The 14,630-nt window shown below is 38.5% G+C and overlaps 2 protein-coding genes across 2 annotated transcripts; both read right to left on the reverse strand.

The window, feature by feature from the left end:
- Nucleotides 1-540: 540 nt before the first annotated feature.
- Nucleotides 541-2,729, reverse strand: LOC135462144 (uncharacterized). The gene is made up of 3 exons (XM_064739515.1): nt 2,621-2,729; nt 1,737-1,828; nt 541-1,273 (listed from the first exon to the last, which is right to left on the reverse strand). Exons 1-3 carry the CDS (start codon nt 2,675-2,677, stop codon nt 1,045-1,047), a joined length of 378 nt encoding a protein of 125 aa, XP_064595585.1. The 5' UTR covers nt 2,678-2,729; the 3' UTR covers nt 541-1,044.
- A 25-nt stretch (nt 2,730-2,754) lies between these two features.
- On the reverse strand, nt 2,755-10,151 carry LOC135463449 (leucine-rich repeat-containing protein 74B-like). Its single transcript, XM_064740712.1, has 10 exons — nt 9,989-10,151; nt 7,398-7,579; nt 6,473-6,580; nt 5,991-6,084; nt 5,705-5,754; nt 5,328-5,409; nt 4,718-4,803; nt 4,149-4,343; nt 3,777-3,869; nt 2,755-2,775 (listed from the first exon to the last, which is right to left on the reverse strand). The coding sequence occupies exons 1-10, from the start codon at nt 10,149-10,151 to the stop codon at nt 2,755-2,757; spliced, it is 1,074 nt and encodes a 357-aa protein (XP_064596782.1).
- Between the last annotated feature and the right edge of the window lie 4,479 nt (nt 10,152-14,630).

Genomic DNA, 14,630 nt, shown 5'->3' on the forward strand with positions numbered 1-14,630 from the left:
TATAGATATATGTACTCACCTTGTCAAAACAGTAACAAGCATCACTGAGTTCTTCATCCTGACTAAATATGTCCATACGACAGACTGGGAATGATTTCAGGCAAATAAAGAACCTCTTGCACATGAAGTCTTTGTTGCACTGAACGCCACACGTCAGTACACAGTCCATCAACGAGTCACTCAACTCGATAAGCTGGGCATTCGGTAACATTGAACTTTTAACTCCACGACATTGGCGAAATTCCTGCTGTCTGGTTACAACGCCCTGTGCTGCTAATCCGACACCTCCGGATATCGTGATAATCCCGACAAACACGACGGCAAATGACTTCATTTTATTGCAGACCCATCACGAGTTTACAACCAAAAGAATCACAGCTACTCAGCCACAGTGACATGTTCGACAACCTCAATCTTCATGGATCCGTATACATCAAGATAATTGTTGGCAAAAAGCTTAAGTGTTTGTTAATAATGTAAGGAAATCAATAACGGCTGATGGCGTTCTGACGGCGGACGTACCTGACATATTGGGAAACAAGACATTCTAAAATTGGAAGTTGGCTCAAATTACGACGCATGTTTGTTTTAATGGGTAACTAGGTTGTAATGCAATGTCCGCACCTTTCTGTGCATGGAGAAGAAAACATCGAGATGTTCCATAAGAAAAACCCTTTAATTTTGACTTATTTTACTTGAGCACAGTTCATTTTCTAAGAGCAATTTTACGAATAGATAAGAATGAATTTGTATAACAGGTAGTATGTGATTGTGGTCTTTCGCATAGATGAAGTCCAGTCCAAATCATCAAAGTTAATTACTGTACATCTGGCTTATAAGTTTTAATTACAATAACAATATAAGCGCCTATAACATTGTAGTTACAATCAACTGATCACCAAGGCTTTGTGATTACTATGTAACCTTTGCTCATTCATCGACTTGCAGCCTTAAGTGTTCCATGCTGTTCTGGGATCGACAACCGTACTCGCAATTAAATAATGCCATTTACAGAAATGTTTAAATGTCGTTTGCGAAATGTCATCAGTCAGTTGTCTTAACATCAGCGGTAGCTTTATTTAATTTAGGTAATGTCTTCCTCGAATTCTTCTTCCGTTTTGAGTGTGCTTCAGTTCTTGACTGGATGTTTGCTAAGCGTAAATGCTGCCATCTTTCATTTCTCGCAAGTTCTGTACAGCGCTTAACCTCAGCACACTGAGGTTTCTTAGACCTCTGCCGCAAGATGTGATCAGCCATTGATCTCACTAATTTTCTATAAAAAAGGACAAAGAGCAGTTAATTTTTACCCAAAGAGCAACCTGACATGGCTCTTCATAAGACTGAAAAGATAAACGACTTGGATGAGGATTAAATTTACACTGACACGCATGTATCATTCATGAATCATTTATTGTAGCACTGAAAATTGTTGACCGCTTTTATTGACATGACTCCGTCGTAATTTCTCACTTTACATGTTCTTTGGTTGGTTGTACTGAAAACTATTTTGGAAGTTGATCAGCCGACTATTGATCTTTAACATCTACATTATGCTTAATGATTGCTTATCACCCTGAGATATATCTTGACAAAAGACGTCGTTTAAGAACCCGAATGAACAAGACACTTTGAGAAGAGTTTATTTTATATTTGTAAAAAAAAATTGTTTGCATTTATTAAAACTACCTTTAATTTAAATCTGTATATATTATGTAAAGATACATGTAAATACTCACGGATAAGTCACGGTTGATTTATCTTCACCTAATCCGGCTATGGCTTTCGTCAGCTTTCTGATCTCGCGTTCATACAAAGGTAGACCAAACCTCTGAAAAAAAAATCACAGTATATAAAAAATCACTGTATGCCAACTGACTATACCACAACTGTCTATACAGCCCTGTGTCTTCTGTTTAAATCGTTTACTTGATGAATGATCGATTTTTTACGCCGTTAGTAAGAATATTTCGCTTATACGACGCCGGGTAGCATCATGGTGATAGGAAACATAGTCTACAGGAACCCCACGACCATCTGCAGGCTGACTCTTCCAGAGAGAGTTTCCTGAATTAAAAAAAATCCTCAAAATTTACTGAGCGTCAAGGATACTTGTTCTAATCTACTAATGTGTGCTATTGGAATAGCCTATCTATAAAATATTCTAAAAAATTACACTTAAGTGGCCAGCCCCTTGCAGCAAGGTTTAATAACCACTGCCAATGCACACAGGCAAATAAATATGTAACTATATACCTTTCTGATGAGAATTAAATAAGTGGCTATAGCTGCAAAATTGTTAGATTTAGTTGAACACTTTATTTAATTATACATTTGTGTCGATTTTAAACCTACAGCAACTTGAAAGACACACCAGGGTTCTTAACTGACATATACAATCAATAATCAATCAACTTATAGTAAAATACTTGAAATACGTGGGAAGTTCTGTCAGCAACCTGCGGATGGTCGTAATGAGTTTCCCCAGGGCTCCGTTCGGTTTCCTCCCACAATAATGCTGACCGTCATTGTATATGTAAACTATTCTTCAGTACGAAGTAAAACTCCAATCAAATAAATCAGTAAATAAAAAATATGTTTCAAAGTATAATAAATAATATACCTTGAGTCTACTGGCGAATACTTCATCTGTCATGTGTAACAATACAGACTTGTCCATGCTTCGGAACAGCTCCAGCAACCGAATTTGTTTCTGACGGAGGAACTCGAGGACAATCTGCATAGGATGCTTTCTTGCTATGTCAGATCCACCTGCAACTGTAATCAAAGAAATGCCGAAGATTACCACGGAGATACTTTAAGAAGTGGGCCCCTGATGAGTTAAAAATATAGACTAGGAAGTCGAAAATTCCTTGCGTAGAGACTATAGGCTCACCTGTAACTGTATAGTCATAGAATCGCTGAAGTGATCAGGGATACACTTTACGAAATGGGTTCATGATTAGATAACAAATTAGACAACCTGAATTTTGTTACATCTATCATCAATAATTCAGCAATAATTACCTAGGTATTCAATTCGAAAATTCCTTGCTTCAAGACAATATACGTCCCTATAGTTTTCCGTTCCAACTCACCCGTTCCAAGAACTTGACGTCCTAAGTAATCATGACTGTTCACTATAGTTCCATGGATGAACTGGAAGGGACGCGTCCGTTGAATGGCAGTGCCGAGCATTGGAAATTCGGCTACAACTGGGACGCCCTATAGAGGGAAGAGCAGAAAAGCCGTAAATAATATTGTTTCACCGTAGGAATGTGGACAGGAAATAAGAAAAAGGATATTAATATTGTGTTACAACAAGAAAAATGACTTGTGTATATACCTATCGCTTTATCCGGGAAAAATCCTTTTATTACTTGGGAAACAATGTTGCAACAAAATAAATCGACGCATCGATGTATTAATTTTAGTTTGCAAGGTGCCAAGATTGTCCGATTAGCTACAAAAGGATGTATTAGATGTAATCAGATAAAACTACAAGGACAAAACTTGCGAAACGTGACTAGCATTAATTTTCTTCGTATTTTGATGTGTCTCAAATAGCAAAGAGAACTAAAACTGGCATGCTATTCAGTGTAATTCGGTTATATTTTCAGTCAAATTTTAGGGCGTTTTTCACATTTCTTACTTTTAGGGATAATATTGTCCCCTGTAGTTGTACCCAGTGGCTGTATGTGACACCTTAAATAAATATGAACGTGAGTGATCATACACCTCAATGCTTTCAAAATTAACATTAGACTGTCACACTGTACCGTTATGTCCAACAACTCAAGTGAACACGTGTCTTCTCCAATGCCTTCCAGGAGAGTCATGGACCCCGTGGTGGTCAAAGGATTACCCCCTAGCTAAAAACAAAGAAATACATCCATAAACAAATGAAGAAAAAAATAATAAACTTCTAACTTGATAAATCCATCTGCGTCAATAATTGAACTTTTAAAATCTCTTTAACTATGTGCATGTTAGGTATTCAAGAAATTATGCTCACAATTCTAAGGGCCGCTCAGCCCAATTATTGTAACAGGGCATACAATCTTTAATCTCATTAGGTATACATGTATTTATGGTTGTTTTATATCCTAATAATTAATAGGAAATAAATTAAATTTCAGCAATACTCTTACCTTTAACACTTTCAAGACGTCGTTGTTTCGGATGCCCCAGGCCAGACTTTGCGTGTTTTGCCACATAATTCTCGTATTGCTCATATCTATGTACTCCAGGGTCCGGTTTTTACGGAGCAGTTTAGACAATGAGGCTCCCCCATCATATCCTATGCCATTCCAGGATAAATCCAACAGTTTCAGGCATGTGTTGTTCTGAAGTTTCCATGGAATTTGATTCAAGAATACAATAATTTCTCTCCTTGAAAAGACATATTTGTAGTGCTGAAGCTAGAAATTGCATTTCTCAAACTCCTTTAGGTACAGTGATTAAATGGATATGTTGTCCCATTAGATTAGAACTAACAATGTGAGGAAAGATACATTTTGTATTCCTGCTACAATTAAATGCGTAGATGCCCCTAATATGACGACATTTAGGGTATGTGAAGAATTGCATGGACCTTCTAGAAAGAAATATATACGAAATACAATTATGGGTCTACTTTATACACTACAAAAGACAAAGCGGTTTATCGGATCATGGGTAATGGGCTCTGTAATTAGAATTTCATAAATAACGCCAGCACCTGTAGTCCAGCAAAGAGACGGACAGCAGCTTGCCCAGTAAAACTGTTCCAGCTTAGATCCAGGTGTTCCAAACTGTTGTTCCCACCTACAGTAAAAAAGGGAATAGAAATATAACACCAATATCGATTTAAGGTGAAACATAACACAATTATAAGGATTCAAATAAAAAACGGATAATAAATCGAACAAGATTTAATGTAATCGTAATATGTGTGATGCCAGGAAAGGGTAAAATGTATAACTATTAAGCAAATATGCTGCTCAGCTTAATCAGTCTAGCTTGAGATTGCGTGTTGTGACATCATAGGGAGCATGGATGAGGGGGGTAATTGCAGAGGTTAGAAACAAAAATGAAAGATGTGAAGCTTTATTCCTTATACATTATGGCTACGTGTGCACACCAGCTTTATTCATTATACATTATGGCTACGTGTGCACACCAGCTTTATTCATTATACATTAGGGCTACGTGTGCACATCAGCTTTATTCATTATACATTATGGCTACGTGTGCACACCAGCTTTATTCATTATACATTAGGGCTACGTGTGCACATGTATATATTTATACCCAAGATGACCATGGTCAAAACAAGATGGATATCTTACTCAAAGCTTTTCCAAGCTCAACTGCCGACTTCTGTCTCATGCAGTTGTAATTGGCGTGTAAGCGGAGGATGGAGTCGTTCTCCTGTGAAAAGAAGAGTATTGTACATGGCTGGCAATACACACGTATCTCTGTTCCTGAATGCAAGTGGACATGATTGCATACAATCTCGCTTTGATCACATTTACAAGATGCATAGATTTGTAGGAAAAGCAACTTGTACAGGAAATAAGGTTTCTGTGGAAGGGGACTGAGAATGCTGGAAAATGTGCAGCTCTACAAGACCTTAAATTTAGACCTTCTTCACAAACCCATAACTCACTATTATAAACTGTGGCCTTTTACAAACATTGGCTGCAGTGAAAAAGATCATACTTACCGTCAATAAAGTTGATAATGCTTTGCCAAAATTATCTGTGAGTTTATTTCCTAAATGAATAAAAAATCAAAATGTCTAATTCGGGAGGTCAAAAACATTTAAACTGTTTGAAAGGCCTTGGTGTTGTTGGGTAGTTAAAGTTCCGTCTTTTTTATTCGGATGTTAGTCGGGAATAAGGCTGGAAAAACTTGACCTCAATGCCAAAGGAAACAGGCAAACAAAGAAAGCAATAGTCGAAACGACCTTATTCTCCTATGCAGTTTTCTGCATCTTACAACAGCCATACCTGATATGTTGAGATATGAAACAGTGGTGTTGTGACAAAGTGTGTTGGCGATAGCTTCAATGCCGTTGTCTCCAACGTGGTTATTGGCAATGTTCTGTGCAGAACACAATAAAATAACATGAAAGCTGCACGAGAATCAGGAGATCAGATTGTAAATTAACTTAACAGTTTGAAAATTAACATCTTAGATATACATGTATATAGGAGGTGGTAACATATCAGCCTGGAAGAGAGTAATAATGATCAAATACCTACCACTTTTTTTTTTTAAAAAAAAGCTAGATTAAGAATTTTGGATTTTCATTTACCATATCTTATATTTACCTCATGCACGTTGAATGTTGAGAGTGAATCGGCAAGTAGATCCAATGTTAAAGAAATATATATATAATCGAAGATTAATGACTGAATTTATCCACAAGTTTGTTAACGTAATTCATCTACTCTGACCCAGAATGAAGTTATTGTAACATAGAAATTACCAAATGTCTGATCACAAAATTTTCTCTTAGCGCTTCTGCTAAATACAGTGCCCCCTCGTGTCCAATGTCTGTGTCTTCTAGATCAAGGACGGTGACAATTTCATTACACTATAAGTAAAGAAATATCTAATTATTCAGAGCAGCTGTCGCATGGGTATTCCAAATTCCTGTTGTATCAGGTATATATATAACATACTGGTCAAGGACCTGGATTATATAAAACATAGATTTACTTATAAAGTTATTTCACCAAGCTGACAGGACGGTACATGCATTGACGTGTACCCAGAACTAGGTTTTAGCTATCACACCTTCAATTAACATTTCGTTAAGTTTCTTTAATTTTTGGCTCAGAAGTATGTTTATATAGCTATAATAAATGCAGTTGGATACCAACGCGTTGCTGAAAATAGATCTGCCTAAAATAGTTGCATTTTCAGAGGCAAATAAAGATCACAAAATAAAAAATTACTTTTGATGCTGAAACTTACATTTTCCCAGCAAAAATATCACAAAACCTTAAAACACCTTTCTGAGAAGAATGGAACTCTCAGAATCAGAAAGAAATGATCAACTTAGTCATGGGCGAAATTTTAAGTCCAATAAAGTGTTTATATCCAACTTCAACCATATGTCCATTACATGAGTATTGTTTGCAGCAGAATTATATTTCCCATCTATAACAAAGTCACTACTTAACGGTATTGACAAATTTAAAGCCTATCCACATGTGGTCTCAAAGACATGGATACCGGTTGTATTCCATATGTTGATTGGTGCGGGAACAACTTCTCATTATACCTCATCGACTTCTTTATGCTTTAAGCGTTTAAATGATCGATAGTGCTACAACTGTATCACCGTCTTTGTACTAATACAGAATTTCGTCCTGTTATGTAATTATCATCAATCACAAGCAATTTACGATCAAAGCCATGCAGAGTGGTTTCATGGCCTGGCTGCCGATCGATCGGTACCGCAGGACGAGCGTCGGCTGTGACAACCCTGTCACTATGGCAGAGTGTGGTGTCTGGTCATACTCCACGCAGCCCAACTCGTACACATTACGGCTGGGCTGTCTGGGTTTGACTGCAGCTGCGCAGTTCCCTGAAAAAAAAAACAAAGAGCATGGTGAAACTTTACTTAACACGTGCATATTAGGACATACTTACATGCCAAATACATGCCGATAACAAGAAACAACTTCATTCATTAACATTCGCATTCGTTATTGATGTATATGTTCCAGTCGCGACGACACACAAGGTGCAGGTTCAATCCTGGCCTTGAAATTTTTTAATTCCGCCACTCTCAATGTTCGTGGGTCCTTGATGACAATAAGTGGTCAACGACGGTCGATGACCGCGTGCGTAGTTTAACATTTATGTAGTCTCACTTGTACTTCACCAATATAGTGTGCATATCTGTACCTATAGGAAAGTTCTCCTGTGACTCACCAAAACTAAGTGGTTTACACTCTTTGGTATGACCCGACCCGGGTTTGATCCCGGGGTCTCTCGATTTCCCGGGATCCACCGACTTCTAACAATTAGGCCATTAAAGTGGTCCACAAAATCATGAGTATATGGCGTTAAATACATGTACATTGTAGCAATGAAATGAGGTTATATGTGTATATTCCAGAAACACGGGAACTGAACACCATGATAGATGATAAGTAAGCCTACCGGTATTACTTTTTAAAACCAGTTTGTGTTAGGCCTACCTTAAGCCCTGAATGCTTCACCGAAGTCTTCATTCATCTAAGACAATAACTATAATTGGCGCTGCATGTAACAGGCAGACTTCCCTATTAACATTATGTTTAATACCAGTCCCGGTCCTGGACTGAATAGGTCTATCTATCCTCTTTTTTCTCATGCATGATGGCAACACTGATATGGTTCATTGAGTGTCACGATAACGGTACTCGATTAGGTGCCATACATCTCTGGTGTCGCAAAAATGACGTTTCAAGGTCATTTGGTCAGAATGAGGCTAATGCATATGTTACACACTGACAACCCACAAACAATCTGTTTACCTATTTTAACCTCAACCGAGAAGAAAAGGACAAAGGATCGATTTATTTATTTCATTGGTGTTTTACGCCTCAAGGATATTTTCACGACTGCCTGCATTATGGTGGGAGGAAACCGGATAGGGCTCGGGAGAAACCGGGGTTCCATCCGCAGGTTTGCTGACAGACCTTTACACGTACGACCGTAGTGGAAGCCAGCATGAGCGGGACTTGAACTCACAGCGACCGCATTGGTACGAGTCTCCAAAGTCATTGTACTCTAATAGCATGCTCACCACATGGCTACAGATTGCCTGACAGAGAATTTATGTAATGAATATAATGATACAGGTTACAGATGTTATTATCTGATTCTTGTTTAAACAAAGTGCTTAACTGAGCAGTACACCGTGTTTGACAGTCAAATTTATGGTGGCGGGAAAGCGGAGTGTTCGAAGTAAGATATATAATGTTAATAAGTGGAACTGACTTTTGTCGATTGTCGATTTGTCGATTTGAACATCAGGTAATGTTGGCGAAATCCAAATTTCTAAAGCACAGATACCTGTTTATATATTAGCCGTGGAATATTGTTTATATGGTTCTGTCTGGTCAGTTATTTGTTAAAGTTGAGAAACTATATAAATCTGGTCTGGAGAGGCGTATATTACGTTGATCCAACGCTGTAACTTAATTCACCAAAAGTCTTCAACAGTGTCAAAAAATGCAGGTATACCAAACACAAATGCTCGATACAGTTAATGGAAGGGGTATTTGCAATCCAAAGCCTGCCAAAATCATTTTTTTGTGAATTTTGTACATATTGTTTAAATGGCGCTAGCTAAATAAGTATACAGTTCACTAAGAGTAATAAATAGAGAAGGCATACACTAGCCCAGTCAAAAGTGGACTACATGTATAGTTTACCTAGATGAAAGAGCAAAATCACAGTCTTTCATTGATATTTTTCTAGCACGGGTTTCCGTGTGTTATAGAATGTGTGAACCTTAATCTACCGTTATCTCTTAGAGAAGGACGCTGTATAGATGAACATAAATAGTCGCTCTTACCTCCTATCGAAGCATCTCTCTCCGCTTTGTCCTATGGTAAAAGCTACACGCACACACACACACACACACACACACACACACACACACACACACACACACACACACACACATATATATATATATATAATTGTTGGTTTGACACATTTTGCCCTGTGTCGTTCAACATCGATGTAAGGTTAATCGTCAGTCCTACAGTAACATGCACATTAAGTATGAATCATTTGTACCGAGCTAACCGTTTTCAACTTTTTAATGTATTTGACCAAGTGTTTTCAGAGATAGATTGATCGTGGGTTTCCATAGGGCTCTGCCCGGTTTCCTCCCACCATAATGCTGGCCGCCGTCGTTTAAGTGAAATATCTGGCGTAAAACACCAATTAAACGAACAAACCAGAGAAAGGTAGGTGTATGGTTACATATACTTACGTTTAGTGACAACCTTAGGTAAATCCAAGTCCGTGTCGTATTCATCGCTGCTCGAGACCGGATGTTTTACGGAATCGTGCAAGTAACCCAATGTATCATCGCCAACGTATTTGCCATTTCCGTCGGAATATTCTTTGGCACCAGTCGGTAGATTTTCGGACATAATTCCTGTCCGATAGCAGGCAAAACTATATCCTCCCAGCGGGAAATTGGGTGACGGCTCATAGAGTCATGTGTGTGAGTATAGAAACAGACTGGCGTGTTTGCTTCACACCTAAAAACGATCTTCTATATGCATATCTTCAAAGCCTTGCCGGGCGCATAAAATCAATTTTTGTGTTCATTCCAGCGCTTTAACGCAAAGCAAATATCAAAAAGTAGAAAATCCATAGTCGTTTTAGTGAACATCCACCAGGCATTGTATAATCCTTTACAGGTAAACTTTAACCTTTGTTTCTCGCCATTGTTTAGAGGACAGAAGTGTGATATGGCCACGCAAGCTGATACATCGATGGGTAACAAACCACGAAGGACCGATGGTCTATATATTTACTCAAAAAACGGTAACATTTCGCGCGCTTGATTACAGGTACATGGCATGAAATATTGGTGTCAAGCTATCCTGTGCCATCTATCAACTAAGCATAAATAAATGTAAAATGATACTGCAGACAGAAAATATTTATGATAATTTTATAAACTATGCACGAAATTGTTTTCAAAATATCCGTTTATAATGACACCGTGTGAATATCCAAAGGCCTATATACGTGTACATGTGTGTGCCAAAGCCGACACTGCTGTATGTATACACTCCGTTTGTCTTTACCAGCACCCTGGTTAGTATTGATTTATTGATGGTATTTAGTGGGCGTTGCCTCAATTCAATTCACGTCAGTGTAAAAGGGAACAGATTTGTCCCATTTATATATTTCCGATCTAAATTAATCCGCGCCATTAACGTCGACATTGCTGTCCTTCTTGGTCTAACCATGGCGAAGGTGTTTTTATTCCAGCCCACAATAAGCCCTACACTATAACCAGGTCGCTCGTTGAAATATAATTTCTCCACAACATGGCTGATGTATGCCTATGTAGCGTATACCCTTAGCAATTTTTCAGTATTATGAGCCATTAGGTTTGTGTACATATTCTGTGTCTTCCTGTGGCAGGGCGCGCCAAAGTGCTGCTGCCACTGAAGTATCATACTGAAGACACCAGACACGACACCTCACACATTACACTGACACCGGGTCAACCTGTCCTGCTTCCTTGCTCTAACCTCTCCGTGGTGAGCGACAAGCGAGGCAGCGACAAGTATCATTTCAAAGCCTTTGGTATGATTCGACCCGAAGTCTCCCGACTTCGAAGCCAACTCCCAACCTCTAACCATGAGACCACTGAAGCGGTGCGACATAACGTTAAGACATGCATAATTATTTCTTCCTTTAAATCCAGCCTCACTGTGGGGTGCGCACAAACTTAGCATTTTGCCTGTTATTTACCTCTGTGCAATGCCAATCACTGAGATTCTCTAAACTTACATTTTATTTGATATATTTGATTTAGACCTATTTATTTCATTGGTATTTTTATGCCATACTCAAGAATATTTCACTTACACGACGGTGGCCAGCATTATGGTGGGAGGTAACTGGGCAGAGCTTTGGGGAAACCTACGACAATCCGCAAGTTGCTTGAACTCACAGCGACCGCATTGGTTAAAGACTCCTGTATGGGCCATTGCGCCGCACTGGCGGGCTAACCCCCTCGACCATGGAGACGCCTCATGCTGGTCTATGTCATATGTGGGAAAGTTCGTCAGAAGCTTCCCAAAGTTCGGTAGTTTACGCCGGGCACTCTGGTATCCTCCACCAATAAAAATGGCCGTCATCAAGCAGCCAAGCAACAATCGAATACATAAATAATAAATAAACATGCAGGAAATGGTTCCTTCACTTAAGCTAACTTGTCGAAACTTGTCAATTTGCCAACCCATAAACATTGAACAATTTACCAATACATGATTTATATGATGCATTCGAATTCAGTTTATTCTCGTATGATGGGACTTCTCCTGTGTCATTTTCTCCGCCCACAGACGGATGCTGTAATACTATTATATATTCTTGCGTATATGGAGTATAAATACACCCATGAAATAAATAAATAAAATCACAAACCACTACCATCCTTGACGAATACACAGTGCTTACATCTAAACGTGATGTCGGGCCTCCGTGGCTCAGTCGGTTAGCGCGCTAGCGCAGCGTAATGACCCAGGAGCCTCTCACCAATGCAGTCGCTGTGAGTTCAAGTCCAGCTCATGCTGGCTTCCTCCCCGGTCGTAAGTGGGAAGGTACGTCAGCAACCTGCGGATGGTCGTGGGTTTACCCCGGGCTGTGCCCAGTTTCCTCCCACCATAATGTTGGCCTCCGTCGTATAAGTGAAATATTCTTGAGTACGGCGTAAAACATCAATCAAATAAATAAATGATTAAACGTGATGCCTTGTCCCCCTTATGGTTTACAAGCCGTGGACTTCATGTTAAGCTGTTTAACCGTAACCGAATTCAAGTAGTATGGCGATTATAGCTGGTCTGCGACATGATTTTTAAGTGTCACACGCTGCACATGCAGGAAGCTGTAATTATTGATCCATTTTCTGGGCTAATTCTCATCACGTATATTTTCACTGCATGAACACAGCAAAACAAACACAGAATTTGAGCATGTACCAAATGTGAATGTGACATTTTGAAACATCACGCTTTTAACTCTTCTACTCGGGATAGCATCAGTGTTAGCTCATGCAAGATTTCTGATGTTAAACTCGAAGATCTGGGGCTTTGGAAAAACATTATACTGATTAGATCGGTGACCATTCTCTTGTGTATGCCTAATGCTACGTGTACGAGATAGAACTGTCAATTTTCACTCTTTTGTGTATGGTTTGTCTGTTTGTTGAGCTCTCTAACAAATTTGTGGGCTTTTGTGTGGTTATTTTGTGAGGTGAATCAGTATAAACCTTTTATAAACATTCATAGTAAGTAACTGTAAGCCGATAAATACACAGCTATGACTTGTAACAGGAACATTATATCGACAACACATATATAATGCTCTTTGTTGTGACTGAAAAGAAATCTGGTTAATAGTATTTTCATTTTTTTATTGCAGAAGATCGAGGTAGAAATAAAACAATTCTGCTAACAGTACATCACAATAACCTTCTAGAGTGCTGGCCCTGTATATTGTACATGTGCGTACTGTATACAGTGTAGACTACATGTATACCCCTCCAAATCATCTCACTGTACAGCAATAGCATTCTCTTCCAGCATATATATATATATATATATATATATATATATATATATATATATATATATATATATATATATATATATATATATCTATATATATATATATATATATATATATATATGTATATATATATATATATGCGTGTGTGTACTGTACAATGGGTCAGGGATACAAAAGATATAATGCCCTACTATCGAGATAACATTAGTTCTTTTTTGTGTTTTTGTTTACTTTAAAATCGTCGCAACTTTTAGGCCTACTGGTCTGTTTTAACTATACAGGCTTGTATAAACGTAGATACATGTAGGTTGCTCTACATTTTGTCTTGAGGCCTATGGGAGGTCACGCTCTTTTTTTTATTTGACTATTTACTCAGTTTTTTGAGATTCTAGAAGTTCTACACATAACGTTGGTATATATCATTATCAAGTGGAAAACTTCTGGGAGTGGACCTTATTTATAATCGCCAAAACATTAGGTCACGGGTGGGATTAATATAGACGATCATGCGGCTTTGCTTTGCGTGATACCGCCTTAGATTGCGTCCATGTCAGCGTATATTAAGTGTACGTGCATCTGGTATACGTATGTCATTGTATTATACACATAGAGAAGGAGAGAAACAAACAGCTAGTCGTCGTTGGTACAGCAGTGCATGCATACGAAAATAGACCACATATCAGGAGACGTAGGCCTACAGTACCACGCAGGTAACAACTTGTATATGCCCACATGTACTACTATGAACTTGAAGGCCTAAACAGTGCAAATCAGAGGGCGTATTCTACCTGTGGTGGCCTGCTGTAACACATGGGCTTATTTCACACATATTACCGTATAATATATATATATATATATATATATATATATATATATATATATATATATTCCGGTAAATATTTGTGTAAAGTTTGATTTATTTATTTGATGGGTGTTTTACGCCCTACCCGTAAAATCTTCTTATATTTTACTCAAACGAAGATCATCAGCATTATGGGTGGGGGGGGGGGGGGAGATGGGGCAGACACCATCCACAGGTCTCTGCACAATCTCCCACGTGCGACAGGGGTAAAGTCGGACATATAGACTAGCTTATAATCATAATGTAAACTGAATTCATGTATCTGTACACATTTGACGTTTAGGTAAGACTGCTAACATCATTATATACTTCTTTAGACTCATAGTTGTAGGTGGGTTCAATAGTAATAATGTAGTGAAGGCATCACCACGCAAATGTAAAAGGGTTTCACAAGCTTTCGATCAACATACCGGGATAATATCAAGTGACTACCCACATTTACGTGATGATGCCT

This window comes from Liolophura sinensis, chromosome 1 (assembly GCF_032854445.1).
Source record: "Liolophura sinensis isolate JHLJ2023 chromosome 1, CUHK_Ljap_v2, whole genome shotgun sequence".
NCBI classification, from domain to species: Eukaryota; Metazoa; Mollusca; class Polyplacophora; order Chitonida; family Chitonidae; genus Liolophura; species Liolophura sinensis.

Bases quoted from the DNA above. Each gene is read 5' to 3' on its own strand.
- LOC135462144 (XM_064739515.1), bottom strand. From the start codon at position 2,677: ATGGACAAGTCTGTATTGTTACACATGACAGATGAAGTATTCGCCAGT. The intron at 1,829-2,620 runs GTATATTATTTA...TTTTTTTTTCAG, and splicing joins TATTCGCCAGTAGACTCAAG to AGGTTTGGTCTACCTTTGTA. The intron at 1,274-1,736 runs GTGAGTATTTAC...CCTTTTTTATAG, and splicing joins AAATCAACCGTGACTTATCC to AAAATTAGTGAGATCAATGG.
- LOC135463449 (XM_064740712.1), bottom strand. From the start codon at position 10,151: ATGTCCGAAAATCTACCGACTGGTGCCAAAGAATATTCCGACGGAAAT. The intron at 6,581-7,397 runs GTAAATTGCTTG...CTTTACTTATAG, and splicing joins CACTCTGCATGGCTTTGATC to TGTAATGAAATTGTCACCGT. The intron at 5,410-5,704 runs GTAAGTATGATC...TTCTTTTCACAG, and splicing joins CATTATCAACTTTATTGACG to GAGAACGACTCCATCCTCCG.